This window comes from Catharus ustulatus, chromosome 2 (genome assembly GCF_009819885.2).
Source record: "Catharus ustulatus isolate bCatUst1 chromosome 2, bCatUst1.pri.v2, whole genome shotgun sequence".
NCBI lineage: Eukaryota > Metazoa > Chordata > Aves > Passeriformes > Turdidae > Catharus > Catharus ustulatus.
Genome location: NC_046222.1, coordinates 113,034,340 through 113,060,826, shown reverse-complemented (window position 1 = coordinate 113,060,826; position 26,487 = coordinate 113,034,340). Strand labels below are relative to the sequence as shown.

At 38.2% G+C, this 26,487-nt stretch overlaps 1 protein-coding gene across 4 annotated transcripts in view; it reads right to left on the bottom strand.

The window, feature by feature from the left end:
* The window catches only part of IL1RAPL1 (interleukin 1 receptor accessory protein like 1), a 695,023-nt gene that overhangs the window by 312,046 nt on the left and 356,490 nt on the right, over positions 1-26,487 (bottom strand). For 3 of the 4 annotated variants that reach the window (XM_033052373.1, XM_033052374.1, XM_033052375.1), the window contains exon 3: positions 9,662-9,941. In XM_033052373.1, the coding sequence (XP_032908264.1) occupies positions 9,662-9,941 (280 nt within the window). Of the gene's footprint in view, positions 1-9,661; positions 9,942-26,487 lie in introns of those variants that run through there. The other variant, XM_033052376.1, reaches the window with a different exon arrangement.

Genomic DNA, 26,487 nt, shown 5'->3' with positions numbered 1-26,487 from the left:
ACATTTACTCAATTTTCCGTAGCACACACAAACAACCCCCAGAAAAATAATTTAGCCTCAGCTTGAAGACTTGTGATAAAGATATTTCTCCTTTCTTTCTATACCTGATAAAAAAGATATCCCAGCCTTTTTTTTTCTTTTTTCTTTTTTTTTTTTTTAATAGAGGAGAGGACTGAAGAGAAGGAAAAGAGAAACAGATGGTCAGAGGTCTTCAGCTTTCCACTCTTCCTTATGCTGGGAACTACACAACCTCTTCTTCATTTTTGGGAATATTGGGTGCTTGTCTCTGCTTTGTGAAGCAAGAGTAGAGAGAAGCAAGGGTCATAACAAGGACCATGGAAAAAACTTCTCACTGCTGCTAGGACTGCTTTAGCTCAGTCTGGGCTTGAGGGAAATAGTCAAATTGCTGTGAGAAGTAGATGTTAATGAATTGTTCCAAAGACATCCTGCAAACGCAGCACCTTCTTCCCAACTTTATTTACTCTTACCATAGTGCAGCAGAAAGCAGTCAGTCAGTATCCAAATTCTCTACAGAGTCTCTACTGCATTAATAACCTTTTTGGGTCATGGCACACATCCCCTTTTCAGATTGAACCCTTCTGGAAAAGTAATGCAAAACTTCACCAGAGATCATCTAATATTTGATACTTCTGGGAGTCTGACTAAAGATTCACAGTTACTGTTTTTGTTTCCTTTTCTAAAAAAGGATTTGTAATATTTTTTGGTCAGAAACCCTGGAAATGTTAAACTAATTACTAGAAGACTTATTTGTTGAACTGATGTCTTTTAAGTCAGTCTGATAAATTTTGTGAGCCTCAATCACCATTTTAGATTTGCATTTCAGAAAGATTATGATCATAAATTAATTCAATTCCATTACTTTCCTACATTACGAACTCATCAAATAAGTTTAATATTTTAAAATGCTGGCCTCATGTCATAGCACTACGCACAGTGATATGTCCCTTGACTTTCATATCAGCCACTGCATTTCAAAGTATGTGGTGGAAACACACAAATTAAATTAATTTAGTTTGGAATGCAGTTAAAGACATTTCAGTTCTGCCATCCACTTACATTCATACACCTGTGCGCTACATCTAAACTCCTACTGTAGCTGTCATTCTGCCTGATGGAGTCTAGAAAATGGTTTATCTTAAAAGCCACAAAAAAGCTCATTTTATTTACCTTAGAGTGGGTGAATAGTGGCATGTGGCTTAGCCAAACGTATCTCACATTCAGCCTCCTCCAGATCCAGTGTCAATGTGTCATTCCCTTGGAAGTGTCCTGGAAATGCTCCTAGAGCCTCTAAAACAGCATTAGACACCTATAATGGAATCAAATCTTAGCTATATTTTAACATCAGTTAAATTGCTTCCTGTCCTGAGAACGAGGAGGACTTAAAAAGGAAACAATTGACATGTAGCTTTTTAGAACCTAGATGCTTAAACTGAATTTGATGTCCACAGATAGCTTATATACAAAGAGGTAAACACTTGCAGGGCAGATTCAAAGCACAATATTAGATACTACGAGCAAACTTAAATGACCAATTAGGTGGCCCACATTATTACAACTTTGCTGTTTTGAATTCTGTGAGAAGAAGCAAAAAAAATCTATAAAAATCTGAAACAATTAAAAGCCAGTGTTTTGAAAATGAATGACAGTAATTTTAGTTCTTTGCCTTTGTCTTCCATTTTTTTGTAGCGTTGTGAACAAAACAATCGATCCTTGATTTAAATATCTATTGTATGGAATTAACTTAATCTGTATTTTCTCCTTCTGCATTTGCTAGAGAGGTAGCTGGAAAGCCACTTCCATTCTGTTGCATAGTCTTTGTATTTTTTTCTAAGATGGATGAAGTTAGAAGCAGAGTGTAAAACAGACAAAATACTGCCCACTCTTCAACAAAATAGAAACTATGTTTTTTTTACTATGAACGATGTATAATAATATAACTTGACTATCTGTTAGGACTTTCTTCTCTTAAATTACATATGCAAAACCAAACACCAGAGTAATATTTTACTGTTTTGTTGAAATGAGATCTGAAGTGTTAATTTTTTGGTCAGAATTATTTAGTTGTGAGCAGAAGAACCTTGACAATCAAATGGCAAACTTAGTTTGCTGAAAGTGTTCTTAAGGAGAAACTAATAAAACCTCTAATAAAACAATGGAAGCAATAGTCAAACTATTATTTGTTACACTGCTGTATTTAAGCAAATATCTCAACAACAAAAGCATTAGCAACAAAACAAAATGGATATCACATAAAAGACTTTTCTTTAAATCTTTCTTCAAACATTATTTATGCTACTCCTATAAATTCAGAGCTGTTAAAATGCAATATTAACAATTCTATCTGATCAGTCAAATACACTAATTTCCTCTTCTTTTCCAATATCAACATTCTTCTCCTATTCTGTCTGTAGGTATTTGCTATTTTGCCCTCAGTAAAAATTTATATATCCTTTAAGTCTTACATAAAAGAATTAGCTGGACTAACCTGTTCAGTTCTATCCCACCAAGCCCACTCTTCACTTACTCATGACTCCACCCACTGTAAGGGTCATATTGCTCCTTTTTCTATTCATCACCATGCTTGTTTGCTTGTTTCTCATTGTTGAATTCTCACTCAGCCAAGCAAACAGCAAACATACACTGGAATTATGGTTTATGCATAAGCTATACCAACTTCACAATGAGAAGATGTACCCTTCATTCACCTGCTTATCTCCTCAGTATTAGGTCTTTGTTTTGTCCTAACAAATGTGGAAGGTGTTTATCATGTACAATGAAGATGCTAATGTCAGACAGCTGACCTCCTGCAGTGTCAGGACAGGGGAGTGGAGAATGAGTACATTTCAATTTCCTGACTTTCAACAAGCATTAACTTCAAGAAAATCTCCCGTTTATTTCTAGGAGCAACTGCTTTTGCCATCTGTACAGAACACTTAATGTAAGCTCCAGCTACCCAACGTGTATAAATTCCTAATGTTAGCCTGAAGGCTTTTTCTACTCACCAAGCCTCCCTAAATTGCAGTCAAAACTCACATGGATAGTTGACTAGCCTATGAAGCTTGCATTTGAAAAGGAGATGGAGCAAACATAAGAAAGTAAGAGCCAGATTCCTTGTGATGGTTGCCATCTTCACAAAAAGAAAAGACCGCAGAAAAAGCTCAGCCAAGTTTACAAATGGAGTGTAAGAATCAGGAAGACACAGTTAGTTACCCCCTGCACTCTCTAAAAGGCAAATAACCACAAAGGCAGTGACCAAGGAAAGTTCATCTCATGTTTTCTCCTGAACTTGCACACCATTTCAAGAGCCAGTCAGAGTTGCTGTTTTCTTAGTACCATAGGATTGCTAAGGTTGGAAAAGACCTCCAAGATGCTCCAGTCCAGCTGTTAGTGTAGCATTTCCACAGTCTCCACTGTGCAGCTGTGTCCTATCACTTCTTAACCAGGACAATGAATGGTGATGCTGTCTAAAGGAATTAATGGAATAACAGGCTCTTCTGAGACTTCCTTCTTTCTGAGTATTGCCAGCTCATTTGGTATTCCTTTGAGAAAGCTTCCGTTGTCAGATTCCTTTGTCAGTAATACACATAAACATAACCAAAGATCTCATGTAGATCAAGGTATTTATGAACACCATATTTATGAACTTCTAAGACAAACTGTTTTAAGACTTCATTTTCAGATACTTTCTCCATTTTTTTTTGGTCTTTGTTGTTTTAGAGGGTTGTTTGTTGTTGTTTTGGTTTTTTTTTAGTTTTTGTTAAATTGAGATTTGATATGTAGTTGTTATATGAATGCTCATTCTTTTCTTAAGGTAATAATTATTAAAACTCTATAAAGAAATAAAAATATTTATAAGCATATATAGCTGGGATAAAAGGCCCTCCTTGGGTAAGACAGATTTCAAAAATGGCTGGTACCCAGAAACAGCAATTTCCATTTGTAAATATGTTTTACATTATTCAAGATGGTGAAGAAATATGCTTTATGAATAATTGATTCTATTTCTTTCCTTTGCTCACTATTTCCTTCAGTAAAGATTTCCTTATACATTCTGTCTTCAAGATTTCTGAAAATTAATTAAACAATCATGCATGCATGAAATATGTAAAAAATATATATTTTCTTTAAATTGAATTGATAATTTAACAAGTTCCTACTGCGGATGGTTGGCCTTCAAGGCAAAGAAAGCAAGAAAGCAAGAAAACAGAAAGTGAGAGAGAGACAGAGAGAGGAAAGGAAGGAAGAAAGGAAGGAAGGAAGGAAGGAAGGAAGGAAGGAAGGAAGGAAGGAAGGAAGGAAGGAAGGAAGGAAGGAAGGAAGGAAGGAAGGAAGGAAGGAAGGAAGGAAGGAAGGAAGGAAGGAAGGAAGGAAGGAAGGAAGGAAGGAAGGAAGGAAGGAAGGAAGGAAGGAAGGAAGGAAGGAAATCAGATTATTCTCTACTCTTGCATTTAGCTTCCTTACCCTGTATTTTTCACACATTTAATAAAACAAATAGACAGGATAATGTATGTAAATATTAATCCCAAAATTCTCCCAGATTCGTCCTCAGGAGGTTGGTTTTCTGTTTCCTCAGAAGAGATTTTTAAAATTATGACAGAAAAGAGAAAAGAAAAGAAAGAAAAGAAAAGAAAAGAAAAGAAAAGAAAAGAAAAGAAAAGAAAAGAAAAGAAAAGAAAAGAAAAGAAAAGAAAAGAAAAGAAAAGAAAAGAAAAAAAGAAAAGAAAAGAAAGAAAAGAAAAAAAGAAAAGAAAAGAAATACTAAGGGAGTTTTCACTAAAAATTAATTGCACGTATTATTTTAAACTTCCCATTAATTATTTCAGGTTTATTTAAAGACATAATTATGTGTTGATAACAATGCATCATTCACATAACTGTGATTATTTTAACTAACTGTACAGAAATTAACAGTAAATAGTTACATTAAGCCATAATTGACATGATTTGACAGAATTAGATCTTTAAAATCACAGAAAACTGATACTTTGAATGGAAGATGATCACATACTAATCACAGAAAACTGATACTTTGAATTGAAGATGATCACATACTATCTAGCAAGATAAATTTATTCTATCTAAACCTAAAATTAATTTTAAGATGATGAAGATAAAGAACTATTTTTTCATCAATTCAACAATCAAACATTTCCAGTCATGGTGAGGGGGTAAAAAGAAAAAGGTATTCTATGCTGTGATAATGATGCTCTTCAAAGATAATTTGGAAGCAGTTTTAACGGACAATTTTTTGGAGACTTAATATTCTGCTATTTAAAATATGTCTATAGCAATATATTTTTTTTCTGTCGGTTAAATAATATATACTGACTGAACTATATGGCAGGGAAGTTATGTGATTCAACAATGTTGTATCTGTATGTGTGGATGCATATGTATATCTACATGTAAATATAAAAATAGAAAATACAACTGCTGTGAATTTGAATAGAGATATTTTAAACACAGCTAAACAGCAAAAATTAAAGCTGATCTTAAAAATTAATTAGCAATACTTCTATATTTGAAGTCTCCACCTTCAGACATGCAAGGTCATGAGAAGGATAATGAAGCTAAATGAAAGAGTAGACATCAATCTAGTTGTCTTCCTTCCTTCCTTCCTTCCTTCCTTCCTTCCTTCCTTCCTTCCTTCCTTCCTTCCTTCCTTCCTTCCTTCCTTCCTTCCTTCCTTCCTTCCTTCCTTCTTCCCTCCCTCTTTCCCTCTCTCCCCCTCCCTACCTTCCAAAAGCTCTATACACTTCACACTATTTCAGTCTCTGGCTCTTTGTCTAAAATGCTGTACTCTGTGTTACTATTAGAAAGAGTTAAGGATACTGAAGCAGATGCTCAGGTTTTTACCAACTGGGGATGAAAATAGATTTGAACAATCTCCATAGAGGTGCGGTGATTCCCTGTTTAAAACTTGCTGTCATCTGAATTTGATTCTTCAAACTGAAAATCACTAAATTAATCATAGGCAGTATTTTTATAGATAATAAGTACCTAATGAATTTAAATATGTTAAATATGGAAAAGGTTTTACATCTATAATATTATCTGTAATGTTTTATTTAAACTTTTACTGTTATCTCTATTTGCCTGTATCTATTCTTTTTAGGCACTCAACAAGACTTGTTCATATCCATTTTTTTCCACTAAATATTATAGCTAAACAAAGCAATTAATGTTTATAAACATTACATAAGTTCATAAATATGAATCATGGCTGGATGGCTGGATCCCAAGAGTCATGGTGCATGGTGCTACATCCAGTCGTTGGCCATCACTAGAGGGGTTCCCCGTGGTTCATTCACTACAGAAGCCAGTTCTGTTTATATTTTTATTGATGGTGTAGAAGAGGACAATGAGTGCCCCCTCAGTAATTTTGTAGATGTCAGTGAGTTTGGGAGGAATGCTGGTGTGCTGGATGGTGCAAAGGCTCTGCAGAGAGTTTGGGACAGGCTGGGTGGGTCTGAGGCCAACTGCAGGAAGTTAAAAAAGGTGAAATGATGTCTCCTGCACTTTGGTCATAACAGGCCCATGCAGTACTACAGGATGGGGAAAGAGTAGCTCAAAAGCAGGAAAGGATCTGGGGTTCAGGACAACAGCCCAGGTGACCAGGAAGGCCAATGGCACCTGGCCTGTATCAGCAACAGTGTGGCCAGCAGGACCAGGGCAGTGATTGCCCCCCAGTGCTCAGCAAAGGTGAAGCCACACCTCAAATCCTGTGTCCAGTTTTGAGCTCCTCGCTGCAAGAAACACAATAAGGGGCTGGAGCATGTCCAGGGAAGGGTTGTGACTCTGGTGAAAGTCTAGAGAATGAATCATATGAGGAATCACAGAGTGAACTGGGATTGTTTAGTCCAAAGAAGAGGAGGCTCAGGAGAGACCTTATCACTCTCTAGAACAATCCTAAAGGAGGTCGTAGCAAGGTGGGCGCTGGCCTTTTCTCCCAGGCAACCAGAAATGGCCTCAAGCTGCGTCAGGGGAAGTTCAGGCTGATATCAGGAATAATTTCATCACTGAAAGGGTGGTTAAGCACTGGAATGGAGTGCCCAGGGAACTGGAGTCACCATCCCTGGAAGTGTTCATGAAAAAACTGGATGTGGCACTTAATGCAATGTTTTAGCTGATGTGGTGCTCCTTGTTGGACTCCACGACTTGGAGAACTTTACCAACTCAAAAGATACTATGGTTTTATGATTCTAAATCACATAAATCTTCACTAAGACCTAGCTATAGAACTCCAGTTTCACTGACATATGCTGATATTATGTTGGGCAACCACTAGAGACGCTGTAATTGATGTTTTCAGGTGGGGAAGGAAAAGAATACATGAAGCAAGTGTTCTCTTGATAGGAATATTATTTCAGCTATTTTTGAAACTTTAAAGGCAGAATTTTTGACAGAATCTACTTATTATTTACTATTATACCAGATGTGAGTAACATATACATAATTTCTGGGAGCTGCACTTGAATTAACTCTTAGTGCAGCTGATCCACCTATATTCACTGTCCATATATGATAAATAGCAAGCAGTCCTGTGATGTGACATCCCTCTCTTCATTGCACGGGGGCTGTCTAGGACTGACCCCATCCTCTACCACTGTCACCCATCCCCTTCCCATTCCTCTGGGATGTGATTCTGACCAGCAGCCTGCACCCCAGTGGAGCAGATGGTCAAAAGTGGCAGTGCTGGTTTGAGAACAGCTGTAAGGAACAAAACAGAGGCACAGACAAGCTGGGAGGAGCTGAACCAGTGCAACGGAGGGGCAGCACAGTGCAACATGAACAATTTAGCCTTCAGAGGTTTGTTCATCATTGTTTTTCATTGTCTTGGACTTAGGGATGGGGAAAGCTGTTTATGGGAAGCTCCCACTGACTTTTCTTTGGGAAAAGGCACATGGTGCTGGGCGCAGGAACAGCTGCCAACTCATCTTTGTGTGGGGAAAGCCACAGGAGCAACTTATGGGTAGCGGTAGCATCTTGTCTTTGTCTTGGTGGCCACACACAACAATGTCATGATGTGAGTAGCTTTTGAGTGCAAAGCACCTTGTCATTTGTTAATGATATTGCTGCTATTACTGTGCATTTCTTATTCCACTGCTGTTTGCTTTCAGTAAACTGTTATCCCAACTCATACTCTTTGCCGTTGTCCCTCTCTTGCCAAAGGAGTGGTTTATTTGTAGGTCTAATTTCTGACTGGCAGCAAACCACCATAGTAGTTCAAAGCAGATTAGAACATGATCCCACCTACCTCTGGATTAAATAAAAATCCATGTAAAAAAACCCGTGAATACAGGTTAAGATGATAAACATAAAGTATATCTGAGTAGCTAAATTCAGCATTTATCTATGCTTGCTGGAAATTGCAACATCAGATAATTACGGTTTTCTTTATATAAACAGAGGAGATTAATTATGGTATTTTAAATAGCATTACGGAATAATTGACAAAAATGTTTTTATTTTCATGGCTACTATTACAAGCTTATCAGAAATTTTAATCCAAATAGAACTAAAGATTCTCCTTAGGGAGCTTAATTTGTAGGTTTTTGCATTTTTCTTTTAAAGAGAACTGTCATCATCAGAAAAACCATGTTGAGTAAGCTATTGGAGAAATAATATGATATAAAATGTCTCACAGGTTATGCAAAGAGCTCAAAGAATATTTTTTTTTACAAACACATTATTTAGTAAAAATTTCCTTCAGCAAAAATATAGACAGCAATCTATGCTTCCCCTCCCTCTACAAGACAGAAAACCAAAGAAAAAAAAAAATTAAAGTGTGGCAGACAGTAAACCTTTCCAGTTGCTGATAAAACAATTTTCCCATTTTCCTTGCATCACTGTAGTAGCTGCATTGTGCATTCCTCTTCTACCCACTCAGTTGCTTTACACTTTGCTTTTGACTCTTTCTATTGTGTATTAATAGCAAGACCACTTTTATAGTTATCCAGATAGAGAAGAACACTGTAAAGGGCTGGAAAAATATCTCAGGGTAAACCATATTAAAAATGCAGAAAGAAGCTGAAGACCTGTTGCAGAAAGCAGAAGCAGAATCCAGTCCAGTTTCTGGTAATGAACTTGATGAATCAGAAGGTTAAATATTTTTGGAAGATATCAGGCACCTGGCCTCTATCATCAGGTTAAGCCAGATGCAATTCTAGAGAATATATGTAAAAATGCTGAAATTTCACCTTCTGTGTTCCTTGATGCAACTACTTAACATCAAATAGCAATTTTTTTTTACAGAAAATACATTAATTAAATTAAATCACATTAATCCACATAAAATTAAATCTGAATTTAAAAAAAAATTAACTCTAGGATAGTGATTCCAAGAGTGAAACCAGAATCAGAGAAAGGAACAGATGACTTATTCATCCAGTCCCAAACACCTTATAAATTTTAGATTTTTTTATAAATCACTAAATGTATACAAAAGCAAATTTAATATGTTCAAGACATTCAATGGCAATTTTTAGTCAGGCTTAAAAAGCCTTCAGGGAAGGGAATTCCAGGAGAAGAAGAAAAAATAATACAGTCAGAAAAAATTTTCTTTGGCACAAAAGTCTCATCATTAAGAGCCTTGTTTAATATTTGGTTAATTAAAATGCAGTATATTAAAATATAGTACCTTATAACACATGCATAGAGCCCGCTGTCTTGTATCACTGTTGGTCTGAACCAAATGGAGTCTTCTTCTTTGCTCATTCTGGTTCCATCAAAAGCTATAGGTTCCTCAAAATCTCCAGGTCCAGAGCTTTTGTACCACATCAAACTAAGTCCAGCACTTTGGGCTAGGGAGTAATTAGCTCTAATATATCCATAAAAGAGTGCACACTTTATACGAACAGGTTCTCCCACTAGAACTTGATATTTCTTGTAATCCACAGACCAGTCAGTGCATCCATCAGCTACAAGAGAAGAGAAAATGACAAGAGATTGTCAAAAGCTTTGAAAGCACTATTCACACAGCAGTCTTTATTGTGGGAAAGTATTATATTTGAAAAAAAAAAAAAAAAGTCCATAGAGGGACCAGCAGTATGCTTTTTATCTGTGAAAAATTAACTGAATTTTCATGATGTTTATGTCACGTACTTGCCTACAGTGGACAGAGTTATTAGGACATATACTGCTAAATGCTGATAATCTCTGAGCAATAACCGAGCAACTGGTGTTTTATCTTTTGTGCAACTCTGGCGTGACCAGTTATAAAATACTGAAGTGAAACACAGAGGGCATGTGGTTCAAAGGATGTCACCATCTAAATTGTATCAATCAAATATCTTCAGAGTTACCACGTAAGTGAAATTCTCAGAAGATATTAGGACAAGGAACTGTGGTCTGAACTGAAAAATGTGAAAGTTTGGGATAAATTTGAAGGAGGAAAAGAAACTGCCTTTACAATAACACCAGATGCACAAAAAATATTTCCAGGAAAATTGCTATCAGTAATATATATGGATTATTCAAGAACATGTTAAACAGATCTTAGTTGGAACTCCTGACTTTCAAGAACTACACTACAAATTATAGTCATTAATGTTTTCATGTTTTTTCCTGTTGAATAACATCAGCCTTTACCAATGCTGTCCCAAAATAACTGCTTGTCAGAAAGCCAAACTAAATTTATTTGACATTTTGAACCCAGTAATATAAATAAATCCTAGGGTGAAAAAACCCACCAAACTCACACCCTCTTCCCTGTATTTTTAGTTAAGAATACCAAAACAAGAAAAGACAAAGAGCTATTTTCTACAATTTCTTATTTAACAAAAGTTTATTTCTTTTTTTCTTAACGATTTTCAGCCATGAAAATTCATGACTAAGTTCATGCATTAAAAAACTCAGTGTGCAGTCTCAGCTAGTTAACTACGCCCCAATCCAGTCAGTAGAAAGCAATCAATACATCCAAAGGACAATTTATTTAGTCTTAAAATTTGTATCTATGTCTCTTATAAGTATTTTGTCTTTGAATTTGATACTTCATTCACTTTAAAAGAGCTCAGATAGATAGATAGCCATACTAGAAAGTCAACTTTTGCAAAGTTCCATTTTCATCCTAGAACTGGTTGAATACTGACTTTAGCAGAGAATTCCAGCTCCTGTGCAAGGTAGACAACATTTTGATCTGTTACTCGGGAGAAAAACACACTAGTGATTTTTTGAGTCCTATATCTGGATAATGACACGGTACTTATTACATGTATCTCTGGACTGTCTCCTTCTGCATTTACTGCATTTACTTTTCTGCATTTACTGGTCGTAACCAGGAAGGGAAAATAATATGTCCCTGTTCCAATTTTCCTACACAGCAGTTCCTAAAAATTAGTAACTTGTTGTTACAAGGCCCTAACAAGACTTAGTTGTACTCATGCATAAATTGAAGTGAATGGAAACAAAGCTAGACTATTAGCTTCCCCTTAGGACCAAAGAAACTAACTCTCATTTATTCCAGAATTCAATTACGTCTTTTATCATTTCATTTTTACCTCTCTGAAAGAGCATTCTCTCTCACCTGATTTTATTTCTCTCCGCTTCTAAATCCCAATGCAAAAAATGAATTAACAGACACCTCTAAGCAGTAGTAATTTCATTTTATAAGTTACCAGGTAATAACTTCTTCATCATACTTTATCATCAGATTGTAATCTTGCTTTTCACTGCTTAATTTAGCTAGAACACTTTGGTTTACATTATTAATCTGTAAGTTATGTCTTCTCTCTCAGGATATTCAGTTCTAACGGCCCCCAATTCCTTGCAGAATCTGTGAGAATGTATTACTGAATAACAGCAACTATGTTTCAAGCTCGTTGTATTGGATGAAGGATTAATTAAGCAGGGTAGATGCCACTGACTTTATTTCAGAATGATATTTCTCATAAGGGTCCTGGGGGTGCTGGGGATGGAAAGGGGAATCTGAGCCAGCAGTGCCCTGGCAGCCAGGAGGGCCAAGCGTGTCCTGGGGCACCAGGCCCAGCATGGCCAGAAGGGCAAGGGAGGGATTGTCCTGCTCTGCTCTGGGCTGGGGCAGCCTCACTCCAGGGCTGGGGCAGCTCGGGGGGTCATGGTATAGAAAAGACATGAAGCTGTTAAAGAACATCCAAAGGAGGGCAATGAGGATGGTGACAGGGCTGGAGGGGAAGCTGTGTGAGGTCACCTCACACTGTGTGAAGTCTGGCTTAACCTGGAGAAGAGGCCAAGGGGAGACCTCACTGGGGTTATCAACATCCTCATGAGGGGAAGCAGAACAGCAGGTCCCAATTTCTTCACTCTCATGACCAGTGACAGGACTTGAGGAAATGTCATGAAGCTGTGTCAGTGGAGGTTTAGGTTGGATATCAGGAAACTGCTTTTCAGGCAGTGGTTGGGCACTGAAACAGCACCCTATTGCCTGCCTGCTCCCCAATTACCTTGCAGAGCTGGCCTGGGATGCTGTTTCATGTAGAACATAAGATATTAAAGGCTCTTATCCCAGGGTTGGTATTCTGCTTTATTCTTAGGCTTCCATGTGGTCAGAGCGAGAGATGGGGATAAAGAGAGACCCCACACCTGGGCTCAGGGTTTTTCTCTGGGTCAGGAAAGGGGAGGGGTCAGCCTTGGCTTCAGGCCAATCCCTTTGCAGGGGTCAATCCATTGGTCTTGTAGGGGTTACAGGGTTAAAGGGATATACCATTCTTAAAGCAGTAGGGTATTGGGTTACACAGGGCACTGGAACAGGCTCTCCGGGAAAGTGGTCACAGTATAAAGGATGGCAGAGTTCAAGAAGTGTCTGGACAGGGCTCTCAGGCACATGATGTGACTCTTGGTGCAGGACCAGGAGTTGGACTCCATGATCTGATGGGTGCCTTCTAATTCAGCACATTCTATGATTCTAGAAAAGCCTGCTAAGGTTTATCTGGTTTATCTGTGTATTCACTGAACTATTTGCTCATTTTTTGGCACAAATCACATCAAAATGTCCCACCAATATCTTAAGAGAATATCTACTTGTCCTGGATTCTGCTGGGAGAGAGTTAATTTCTTTTCAGCAGCTACTACAGTGGTGTTTTTTGGATTCAGAAATAATGAGTCCACACCTGGGGTGCTGTGTCCAGCTCTGGGCTCCTGAATAAAAGTGTTCTGTAGAGACTGCAGTGTCCAACAAAGACCATAAAGCTGATTTAGGGACTGGAGCATCTCTGCTATAAGCACAGGCTGAGAGCTGAGACTGTTCAGCCTGGAGAAGACTTAGCGGGGATCTTAGTAATGAATACAAATATCTGAAGGGAGGGTGCAAAGAGCCACTGGTGCCCAGTAACAGGACAAGAAGCAATGGGCACATATTGAAACATGGCAAGCTCTTTCTGAACACCAGGAAATACCTTTTTTTGTCTTTTTTCTATAAGGGTTACTGAAATTTACACAGGAGCTTGTGAACTCTCTCCATTCTTGGAGATATTTAGAAATCAGAGAGATGTGGTGTCAAAAGACCATTTCTAGGTGGATCCTTTGACCTACAGAGGTCTCTTCCAACCTCAACCATTCTGTAATTTTGTGCTTTATTACAGTTACACTCAGTGATAACCTTAAGGAAACATATGTCCTCTTTTTAAAGTGCTCTTTGAATGAAGTGAACATGAGAGTGTTTCTCTTCCTGGTTTCAGAAATATTATACCACTTAAACTGCCAACACTGACATTCAAGTCACTTAGAACTGTGTTAACCTTATTACAGCTGGAAGGCTTAATACCTTAAAAATCGTCTAGGAAAATCCTCACACTACTGCTCAGCCAATGTGCTAATCTATGTGAAGGTGCTAATTCAATTTTGTCAGATATAATAGAAGATCATCATTCCCATCATAAGATACAGACATCCTTCTGTGATGTTTTCTGATAGCTGATATTTCAGGAGATAACTGTCAATCTCTGCATAAAATGCTCCCTATTCCACAGTAACCAAGGAACATAAACAGAGGCTTAAAACCATATAATGAAAAGAAAAACAGACTGTATGTCCTTAAAAATATTACTGTGAACACTCAGATGATGGTAGCATGCATGCACCATAACCAGCACCTTCTATGTACACTCTGCATGTGATATATACAGCACACATGCATTTTTCAGTCTAGAAAAACTTGGATATCAAAAACTAATTAAAATCCCAATTTCCAAATTCCTTGAAGAACATAAAGATACATTTTAAAAGGCCCACATTTTAAAAGACCCAGAGAATTCTTTTGATTTTTATATTGACATTTCTACCTTAAAAATGTTACACATTTACATGTTAAACATCTGTTACAGGCTTTGTAAACAGGGCCAGAAAACAACAAAGGTTTAATATTAATTCAGATTTTTAAATATTAAATAGATTGAATATTTCTATTCAGTTTCATATTGTAACTGTGTCCATTTCTACCTTGACAACATTTTTTTTTCTTTGTGCAAAAGTAGGGCTTTGACCAAATAAATTATCTGGTGTTTCCTCTCTTAATTATGGTTGCTACTGACATAAAATCAACACCTTCAATTACAGACGTTCGAAACAATTATGAGGAAAAATGCACTCAGTACTTTTCAATGTTTATATCGTTGCATCATCTAGCAGTCAATCATCTTTTATAAACTGAAAAATACTTGAATAATTCAACAGCTTTGAAATTTCAGAACTGGCTTCAAAAGAAAGGTTGTAGTCCCTGATCTCTATTTCAATATGCTGCCAGTTATTGCTACTCATAATGGCACAATACAGAGTCCAGGACAAATATAATCCTCTCACTTGTTTCCTTGAGTGATTTCAGGGTATGAAACCAACCACACTGCATTACTGTCCTAATAATGAGATCATTCTGCTTAATAAACCAGTGTCTTGCAGGCTGTGTCTGCTGGGAAGGACTCAAAACACAGAATGTTAAACATTACTAAGAAGGCCTCCCCCTTAAATTTTTAGTATCATATGGATCATTTTCAAAGTAAAGTTCAGTGCTTAAAAAGACAAAAATATAAAGCTAATAACTCCAGGGTCTACTGCTACAGACTGGTCTCATTTAAAATCTTCAATTTATTATATAGGTGTCAGGGTTAGAAAAAGTCTTCGTGTTCTCAATGCATTGGTTAAAATCTGATTTCCAGACATCTAAACAAATTAGGTCTGACAGTTAAAAACAGTTTTCCTAAAACATTTGTAAAAGAAATAGCAAATTATCCTATTTTTTTTCATTTAATGATATTTAATATAATAAAAATTAATGACAGATTTACTTCTTCCTGCTCACCTGTGTTTGTAATTCTACTCTTAATTTAATTTTATATAAATAAATAATGCACTGTCCCTGTGTCTTCTATTTATTTGTCAGCTACGTCAGGGTTTTTTAATAAGGCATTTGCAAATCTGACAAAGAAGTTATATCATAAATCACAAAAATTATGAAAAGTGGGCATGTAAAGGAGAAAGCACCAGGTCTTGTTCTTAAAGCTGGAAAATTGTCAAGGAGGGCACTAGGAAATGCAGAAATAAGATGGCAGTATGCAGGGAGAGTAAATATGATGGGTAGAGAAATCAAACAAAGGATGTTGCATACATGCTGTAAGATCTTTGGGCAGGGTGGCAAACAGCAGATGTAACAGGTCAAGAAAACAGGCTTTCCTTAATTGGCTGCTCAAAAACAGCATTTCAAAGGTTCAGTGACTGATGCATAAGACTCAGGATTCCTTTCTTTAAAACAATTTTAACAGTAATATTTTACAATCAAAATCACAGTCTGTTCTGGATTACCTCTCTTTACCATCCTTGTTACTTTCTGCTTTTTGCTTAGACTAGCTAGAATTAAAATTAAAAAAAAAAAAAAAAAGATTTTTTTCATTTATAGCATACTCATTACAGTGCCTGAGCCAATTAACTCTATCCAACATAACACATGGTATTCTAGTGTGGGTTCTCATTATGAAGACATGCTAAGATTGTCTATTTTTGGTTTGCATATGCTTTTATTTGATACAAAAATAAGCTCTGACAGAAATGAAGAAGCAGAACTTAGAAACAACACATTATGGAGATGAGAGAGAACATGGTCAGTTCTATTCTTAGACTGCTTAGATTTTGTTCTTCAGAAGTACCACCAGTATAAAATTGGAAAAATAATAATTTAAAAAAAAATTAATATTAGTACTAATATTATCAAATGAACACATCAGGTATTTTATATGCAATTACTTTTTTTTTTGCACTGACTGCTATTACAGCTTTCCATATTGCTATACTGTACTTCTGTTGGACACAGCATTTTCATTTCAAAATGGCATTTTTCGTTATCTTGAAAACTCATGTAAAAATTATGGTTTAGGTTAAAAACATATCTTTTGTCCTTAGTCTAAAACTACATACTGGCTGTTATGAGAGGGTGCCAGTAATGGAAAAAGATATTGAATGGTATTTCAGAGAAACAGAAAAATTATTTTGGATATCATCATTATTATCATCTATTAAAGAAGTCAGTTCCTAAAAATTGTACTTTTCCCATCTCCAGAGAAGTTGTAAAAATATTAGATGTGGTAGTTGAGGAATTTTGGCAAATGCCCATAGCTAGTAGAGGAATAACGAAAAAATAAATCTATGTCTTGCCATGAATTAATTTAAAATGCTGTATTTTTTGGCTTCAGAATACTGCACAAGCAATAAACAGAGTACAGTAATTTCACCACCATAAGGCACACCAGACTATAAGGCGCAGCCCCAGGAACCGGCAAATTTCACAACTTTGTAGATCAGATAAGGCACACCGGACTATAAAGCGCACTTTTTTTTTTTGCAGGGAGGATCCGTGCCGCGCACAACAAAGTCACGAAGTAGTAACGCCTCCCTGCCCGCACTGCTGCTGGCACTTGGGGCCGCCCGGGCCACCCTCCGCCTCTCTACCAGCGCTGCTCCAGCCCCCCTCCTCCCTGCTAGCGCTGCTCTCGTCCCCTGCCTCCCTGCTAGCGCTGCTCTCGCCCTCCGCCTCTCTGCCAGCACTGCTCCAGCTGCCATGCTGTTCCCCCTCGCGGCTCTGTGGTTCTGTCATGCTCTTCCCCCTCGAAGCTCCGCGGAGCCGCTGTGCTGTTCCCTCGCTCGGCTCAGCGCTCCTGCCTTGACGTTCCCCATCACGGCTTTGTTGTGCTGCCATGCTGTTCCCCCTCACGGCTCCACCCTGCCGCCTGTCCCCCGCAGCACGGTGCTGCCACCGTGCCGTTCCTCCTCGAGGCTCCGCGGCACTGTGGTGCCGCCTCCTCCTCACGTCACGGGGATCCCACGGCGCCAGGGCCGCAGCGGCTGGGGGGGGCTGCGGCTCACGGCGGCGCTGCCCCGATGCCGCCAGGCTCGCTCCGGCCCCGGCACTGGCCTGATGCCGCCGCCAGGCGGGCTCTGCTCAGCTCGGGACTGTTGCGGGCTCACACTTCCGGGTTGGCAAATTTCCGAACTTTGTCCATTATATAAGGCACACTGGACCATAAGGCACACTTCCGGGTTCAGGGGAAAATTTTAGTCAAAAGGGTGCGCCTTATAGTCGCGAAGCAGAATAAGCATGAAAATAGCTTAATGTCAATCTGGTGGGAAGTTTTTTATGTCATTCTCTCTTTTACCAATCTAAGTCAAATGAAATAGATTTTTTGTCTGAATTATTACTAATCCTTTAATGACCACAAGTATTTTGTAGAAAAAGTTAAACAAAAGCTATTTTAAGAGAAAAAAAATACTGTTCAAGACAGACAAACGCAGGAGCAAATGTCACACTTTTAAGTTCCAACTCTAAACCAAGAGTTTTTCTCTTGCTTATTGAGTCCCTTTTGCATCTTTCAAACCCTCCTATTCGATTTTACCATGTTATATAAATTAGGAAGCTCTGTAAACACACACTTTAAATGTATCCTGGCTGGACTGACTGATCAGGGTCTGCTGGATTGACCCCAGGCCAGCAACAAGCACCCACATATCTTCTTAATCACTACGCCACACATGGAACAAAACAGGAGAAAGAAGAGGAAAAGCAAAAGAAAATTCATTGGTCAAGATAACAGTAGTTTGATAAGTGAAAAGAAAAAGCCCACAACGATGCACAAACAGTCCCTCATTATCCCCCACAAGCAGAGCAATGCCCCGCAATGCCTGAACAATGGCAACCTCAACAGGCTAAACCTGCCAGCTTTTATTTCTGATCATGATGTTAATTGGTGTGAAAGATCCCTTTGGCCAATTTGGGTGAGCTGTGCCAGCAGTGCCCCCTTTCAGTGCCTTGTCCCCCACCCTTAAGGAATAGAATGGGAAAAAGAGAAGTCTTGTGGTGCAGGCACTGCTCAGCAACAGTCAAAACACTGGTGTGTTGCCAACACTTTTTTAGTCACAAATCCAAAACACATCACCATAAAGGTTGCTGTCAGTAAACATAACTCCATCTTGGCCAGACCTGGTGCACAGGTCCCAAATCTGTGTGATTCTGTTTGCTACCTTCTTTTAGTTATTCATTTTCAGCTTGGGACTCTCTGTACATTTATAGTTATAGCATAGAGATGGCAGTATAATTTAATCAATAGCAACAAAACAAAAGAGTTTGTTTACTAGAATAATTTCCAAAGTCTTAAACTGCATTATTTTCTGTGCCCATCTGAAATTATTTGGTTCTTCTTTGTTATGTTTACTATGCAACTTTATTTAAGGTCAGTTTTACATCCTCTGTTTCTTTCACAGAAACACAGTCTGAGTTGGAAGGGACCCACAAGAATCATCAAGTTCTGCTCTTAATTAAGTGGTCCATAATGGGATCAAACCCACAACTTGAGTGCTGTTAGCACCAAATCCTTTGTATTCCTTCTGTAGCTTACCAGAGTGTACCTGCAGTTCTGTTTGAACCTTAAGAGTTCAAGTTTCTTTCCTCCTTGCTCCCCAAACATACTGTGATTTATTCTGAAAGACAACATCCACCCATCCACCCAGTCTCACTATCACACAATTTCTATATAATGTATAACTTTTTATATAATCTTATATAGATAAATTACATGTATATGTTTAGATACAGGATCTCAACATGAATATGTGAGGAAGTCAAGTCTGGCACATGCTGGTCTTAAACCTACCTCTGGAATGACTAAACAAAGTGACTGAAGCAAAGTAGTAACTCAGCCTGAAGAGAAGTGCCATGGGCAGAGGTTGAACTAATTTCTAAAAATTGAACAAGCACATGCAAGGGTAAGGTGGTTTTTTTTTTTCCATCAGAAAGGAGAATTCCCACAAAAGAGAATCTCCGGGCCATACTGGGGTATCATGTTGCACTGCAGATGGCAAATTATTTAATCTCTTCCATAATCTCTTAATTATTGAAACTACTTCTGAAAATACATTCTGTTCATCAGTAACTTTGTTTTGGAGATTATGAGGAAGATCATAATAATTTTCGCGTTGGAATTTCAGTAGCACTTGAGCAACAGCTGCACTGAATGCCTCTAAACTTTTTCTACAAAGAACTCAACCACTTAATATCAAATTTTATATTAAATGTTAAATATTATATTAAATAGTATAAAAATTCAGCAAAGTTGCTGAATATCAGCTGAACTGCAATAAGTGCAATAAGCTGAACTGCATAATAAATATGTCCACTTGCAGTAAATACAAGAAAATTCAGCAGATCAGGTCATAACTCAAGAGGATTAAAATTAATCAAAGACAACGTGCATAGGAGAGTACAATCACCTTACTGCTTTCACTTATCTGGTGGAAATTTCTTAAACAGTATTATTGTGACTCTGGGACTAGTACTGTGCAGAAATGCAAAGAATTGCAGTGAGAGCTTCAGAAAGAGCTGAAACCCAAAGAAACACTTTACTTCAAACAGACTTTGAATCAAAATATCATTTCTACTTTAAAATGTCAAAGATTAAAAGTTCTAACCATTTAATCATTAAGCATAAGTAGGACATGATGCTACCAGGAATATACATATTTTTTAAAATCACATATTTATGCCTATTATTCTGTTCCATGTTACTTTCACTCCTAAAACACTAAGAGAAAGATAATATACGGAAGCTGGGATCTAGGAATTAAAATATCAATGTTCTTTGTGAAAGCACATGTTAACTGCATACAACTCCTAGTGGTTTTAATGGCTATTTCTTGCCTAAAAGTAGTCCCGCTAGACTGAAACTGCAAATATGGATTTATTTAAAGCCATATATGTGTCAGACAGCTATTTGTGTTTAAAACTGCAATTAAATAGAAACTAGAATGCAATATAGCATTAGAAAGTACAAAGCACTTCTAGGAAGTTTTTGTTTTTCTTTACTCAATATGACAAAGTAATTTATTTTACCAAAGCTGGGATGAATTTTTAAATAATCTTTAGTGTGTATCACTGCTTCAATTTGATTTAATATGTGCATTTGCATGCAAAAAGAATTGACCTAGCAATTGCACTGTTCTTGAACAGGGATATGATGTCAATATTTATATCAATATGTTAATACAAAAGTATCGTGCCATTAGTAATCTGCTAAGAAAGGCTTCAGTAATCATGAGCAGTTTTGAGACAGCCCAGAAACATTTAAACACTAGAAGAGAGAATAATGTCTTCTTCCCATGGATGTTTTGGGGCAGGTCAGTGAAGCAGAGCTGGACCAAAGGCTGAGTCTGGAGGGAGGAAAGGAGCACAAGGCAGAGAGGTCTGGAAGGGCAGAGAGGTTGTGGTCTGGTGATGTTCTCAGGGCACCCTGGTGTGGCCTGGAAAGGACCATCACTGCTGGAAAGGACCATCACTGCTGGAGATTGCCATCACTGCTGGGGATTACCATCACTGCTGGAAAGGACCATCACTGCTGGAGATTGCTATCACTGCTGGAGATGACCATCACTGCTGGAGATCGCCATCACTGCTGGAAAGGACCATCACTGCTGGAAAGGGCCATCATTGCTGGAAAGGGTCATCATTGCTGGAAAGGGCCATCACTGCTGGAAAGGGCCATCACTGCTGGAAAGGGCCATCATTGCTGGGAAGGACCATCACTCTACTGGGAGACTGGAGGGATTTTCCATAGCACAGACCAGATCAGGACCTGTGCTGTGCTGCCACCAGACAGGGGCAAATAATGGCTGAAGATGGGGAAAATCCCCCAAAACTGCCCCCTCCATAAGAATGTATCTTCAGCAGGTGGTACATTTACTTTAAAACATTACTGTCCTTGCAACAGTCTATTCTGTTACGTTATTACACACGTTAACAAGTTTCAAAAATATACACTGATAATAGATACTGGTTCTCTGCTTTGTGTACGTGTGGACAAGTGCCCAACTTCTGAGAAAGATGCATTTTCCTTCTCTTTTGTATTTCTTTTTAGTCTCATAAACCCTTTCACATTTTCTGTGTGAATGAATGAAAGGAAAAGAAATTCTTGACATTACTCTGAACCTTACTCTGAACCAGCACACAACACAGCACCAACCACCATAATGATTAGGAAATATGTATTGACCAAATATAAGAAATGTAGTAATTGTCAGTTTGTAGGTCCTCTTTCATTCCAAAAAATCATTTCCCTGTTATTTAATTACTGCCAAAGGTAGAATACAACAGACTCTGGGAACAAAAAGAAAGTATTCTCATTTCCCAAAACCACAAAAAAACCCTTCTATTAATGTATGACACTGGGATAATTTACCATCAAATGCCTAAAGAAAGGATATATTTTCTTACAAAACAAAAACTGATATTTAATTTAAGATGTTTTTATGATGTTTTCTCTTTTCCTGCAGATGTTACTAAGTACAAGCATGATAGTCTAAGCCAAAAGGAACTTCATGAAAGACTTAGCAAGAAACAACAATATTAACTGAACTTTAAAGAGAAAATATTAGCTGTAGTAAATCTGCACTCCAGGATTAAAAAAAGTCATTATAAATCTGTTTGTACACTTTTTCTGTTTTAGAAGAGCTCATATTATTATAGCATCTGGCATTTTCCTTCCTTTTTTTGGTCCATATTAAGTCAAGAAGCTAAAGCTTATGAAAGTTATTAAATTTTGTAAGTCTTTGCTCCCCTCTTTGACATTTCCTCTGTTTCTACATGCCACATGCCACATGTTTGCCACACTTGAGACAGCTTACCAAAGAGTAAGAGGTCACCAGAGTAATACCATAATTCAGTACTTTAATCCCATTAGACAAAGGAAATTAAAATCACTACTATTTGAGTTTGAGAAGAAAACTTTGCACCTTTCACCAAAGTTTACTTTAAAGCTTAGTATGAATGTTTTGGTTGAAGCAAATCTAAAGAAATAGAAAGGATTTAATTGAGTTAGGAATCCAAATCCCATGAGATTCAGATAAAAAGCTTCCTCAAGTACCTTTGTGGATCAGGTAAGCACACTGATGTGCTTAGCTGCATTGAATTTCAAAGAAAAAATCAAAACATCAGAGCATTTTCTTTTCTCTACTTATGCTATATTCTAGAATACATTCAAAATTAAAACTCCTTAGATAAAGCAAACAAAATACATTGCTATACTGAAATACATTATTGCATCCTGATTCTATAAATACTATAGAAATATTTTTTGATTGAAATACGGAAAATATTTTAAATCAGAAAAATATGTCCTCTTCAATTGAAAGACAAATTTTTGATATTTTATAAAACAAATTTTTAATTCTGGTTAAACAAAAGACATAAGAATGTTTATTTGATTGTGGAACTGCTTTTTCCTGCACTTACATTGGGACTCATGATCAGGTTAGATGGCTCAGATTTGCCCTAGCAAGAGCTGTCCCAATGGGGAATAGAGCACCCAAAAGCTGTACCAACGGGAAGATGAGAGACACCAAGGGTTGTCTGAAAGGGAAGACATGGCAGAAATACATTCATAAACTCAGCTCCCCAGCTGGATAACAGGAACTTCTGGCATGGGGACATCACAACCACTGGCTCCTGGGTCACCCATCCAAGAAACCCACCCATTCTAGGGAAGAGGAAGACTGAGTAAACAGAATAATTTTCATAAAATACGTGGGTAATCTTTTAAACAATAAAAGATAGAATATTAATGAATTAGAGAACCACATAATTAGTTTGTTAATATATACAAATAATGAAAATAATTTATAGTCCTGATGCTGGCTTTGTGGATTTGCCATCCAGCACTCCTTTCTGTGCAGAACTGAAAAAAAAAAAAAATCATATACTTCCACTCTGTGGGGGATTGGTTTCTTGCACACCATGGGAAAGAACATGTTTTGGGATAGCAGCTTGCCATGGACAAAACATGCTGATTTTCCAGCCATACTAGCCTGTGCTTAGTCCATTTTGGGAGCAAGATGGGTGCAGACAAGACAACTGAGATTTTAGATTTACTTTCTGGATGGTTGCTGTGGCCAAGATGGTCACCATTCACCACTTTCCCACAAGAACTTCTCTGAGAACAAGCAACAAGTCACGGAAGGAGCCTCTCTGAGTCAGCTCCCTGAGTTCAGTACCAAAAAAGCTGTCATCCAGCTGTTTTAGGAATCTCCTTGACCTGTTCCTACCAGATGTGTGGTGCTCCCAACTAACACCCACAAACTTAATTCCCCCATAAGGACAAGGACAATTGATTTGGAGACATCCCTTGGTTCCTTAAACAATAAATTATTGATGCCAGTGTTTTGGCTGCCTCCCATGATGACAGACACTTTGTTTTTCCCTCAGTCCTTGCACAGAGCCCTGGACGTTGCAGCCTTTCCGTTACATCCAACACTCACAACAGTGCCCTGCACACTCACACACTGCAGCAGTGCCTGCACAGTCACCCCCTGCAGCAGTGCCCTGCACATTCACACCCTGCAGCATTGCCTGCACACTCACACTGCAGCACTCCTTGCACACTCACACACTGCAGCAGTGCCGGCACACTCATCCCCTGCAGCAGTGCCCTGCACACTCACACACTGCAGCAGTCCTTGCACATTTGCACCCTGCAGCACTCCTTGCACACTCACACTGCAGCACTCCTTGCACACTCACACCTTGCAGTGCTGCAGCAGATGATCACAATCGAGCCTTGCACACTCTGCTGCCACTGTGCCCTCCACACCACACTGCAGCAGTGCCCTGGTGCTCACCACACTGAGCTGTGCACACTCACTCAGTGGGGCTGTGCCTCTTTGCACACTCACAGGGGTGCCCTGCTTGCACACCCACTCGTGCTCACAATCCCACTCTGCACATGCACCTTTCTGAAAGAACCTGGCTGCAAAGTCACACTGTGCCTTGCCATCCACTGAAGAAATAAATGTTTGTATAAAGAAATTCAATGAAATTAGAAATGGTTGTAAGAGCAACTTATAACCCAAATATTCCTCTGAGATTAACTTTTATTGAGTGATGTTTCACTCTGTTTGATCTCTGTACAGTCTTTTTGCTATCTCTAATGTACGGAGGTAGGAAAAACACTAGTATATTTTTCAAGATAATGTCACAGAGCTGAAATAGATTTTGATCTGTGATTATTTAAAACTTCCTCAGGGATTTTTCAATTTTCGAACTGATTCACCTTCTATGTACCTTTGCTGTCCTTCTCTGCACATACAGGCACACTTAAATGCACAATTTAATTATTAATGATGAATTTTGCTGCACAGTACAAGAAATGCCAATGAGAATGAAATCTGAGTACAATCTGGAGCTGTGCAATTTGAGGGTCACTAGTGTCACAGTCCTCTGCTAATACTGTAGGGAGGCAACATGTGGAAAGTACAAATATAGGATCAGATTTATGTCAGAAGAAAGGAGAACTGACTGAAGTAGACAAATAGATATAGATACCATCATCTGTAGAGTCAAACATGAATTTGTGGGTTTATGTCCAGATGGACTGGAGAAAAAAGACCAGGGACTTCTTTTATTAGAAATAAAAAGGAACTACTTCCATCTTTTCTGAACTAAGAGAAATAAAATTAAGGGTAATGAAGTAGAAAATAGAGTGCATCAAAAATATGAGAAAGAACCAAAACTGGATAATCCTGAAAGGCTGAGAAAACATATAAAAAAAAACATATTTAATAAAGTTTCCTATGCTTTTCATTAACATAAGTGCTTATATCACTTTTTGTTTAGTCTTGTTTTGTTATGTTCTCCTCAGCAGTCAAGTTTTTTTCATGTGAATACCATACCAAACAAGTGAATTCCTGCAACAGTTCATATTATCCCCCCATACTTGCCCTTATATCCCCCCATATTTACCCTTCTGGGGTAAATTATGCATATTAATTTAAAATTTTTCTAACACAAAGTTCACTCATGAACATGTCTGACTGTTTCAGGATGTATTAAACTTAAGGTCTCTCTTTCTAGAGAGGACTGCAATTTCTGGTAGACAGAACAAATACAGAAGGGCCTAAAAGTGCAACACTGACTTCTGAATTTCTGAGCAATTGAAACAGTGGGGAGGAAATTTAGCCTGAATACAAGTTCCCTTGTGATAGTCAAGTTGTTTATTTTGCTTGGACTTCCTACAGCTTTTATTCCTCTGGATGAAAGTACTTGGGTCATTCTAGTGTCTTCAAGCTGTATTTAGAGACCAGGTTAACTGCCTGCAATAGGGATACAGCAGGAGAACAGCCTAGCAGGGCTCTCTAAGAAGCCAGGATTAAAAAACAAGACAGCATATACAAATATACACATAAACTTTTTTTTTTTTTGCTGTTTTTGGGGGGGCGTTGTTTTGTTGTTTGGCGGGGGGGGGGGGTGTTTGTTTTATTTAGATTATTTTGGTTTTGGTTTGCCTTGTTGTTTTTTAACCTGACCTTATTTCATTACCATCCTGAGTAAGAAAAAGGCAGCTTACATATTTTTATAAGGCAGGATAAGGTTGGCTTGCTTTACTTGGCCCACACTGACTGGGCATGAAACAGCCCACTATTAGCACAGTGGTGCACAAGCTGTTAAGTTTTGTACTTCAGGTTGGGAGCAGCTCTGTGCTAATGAGACCACACAGCTTCCAGCCTGGAAAGCTTCAAAGCTCACAACTGTCAGTGTAGGCATCTCCAAGTAACACATAACTTCTACTTCCCCTTCCGAGATGAGCTCAGTCTCTCAAAGCAGTCAGAGCAGTTACAGAAACCCCTCACTCATTTTTTCACCCACCTTCCCTGGGGCTCCGTGAGTGCTGCCATTCATTGTCCCATTTTACAGCAATAAATTAGTGCCACTCCAGCAGCTCAGGATGGTGTTCACATGGCATTTCTCAGCACATTAGCCAAGCAGCAGGAGAACCCATACGTGTCTCTCATTTGACACTCGAGTCTCATTTCACGCTTGGGTTTGCCAACAGAGTAAGAAAGAGTATTTATCAAGCTTCCCCTCAACACCGCCTTCTTAATATCAAAGGAAAATTGTCTTTGAGAGTAAAATTGTCTCCAGTTGAGGAATGTTCGCTGCACTGCTGTGTTGCAGAGGGTAAGTAAACTCAGTTC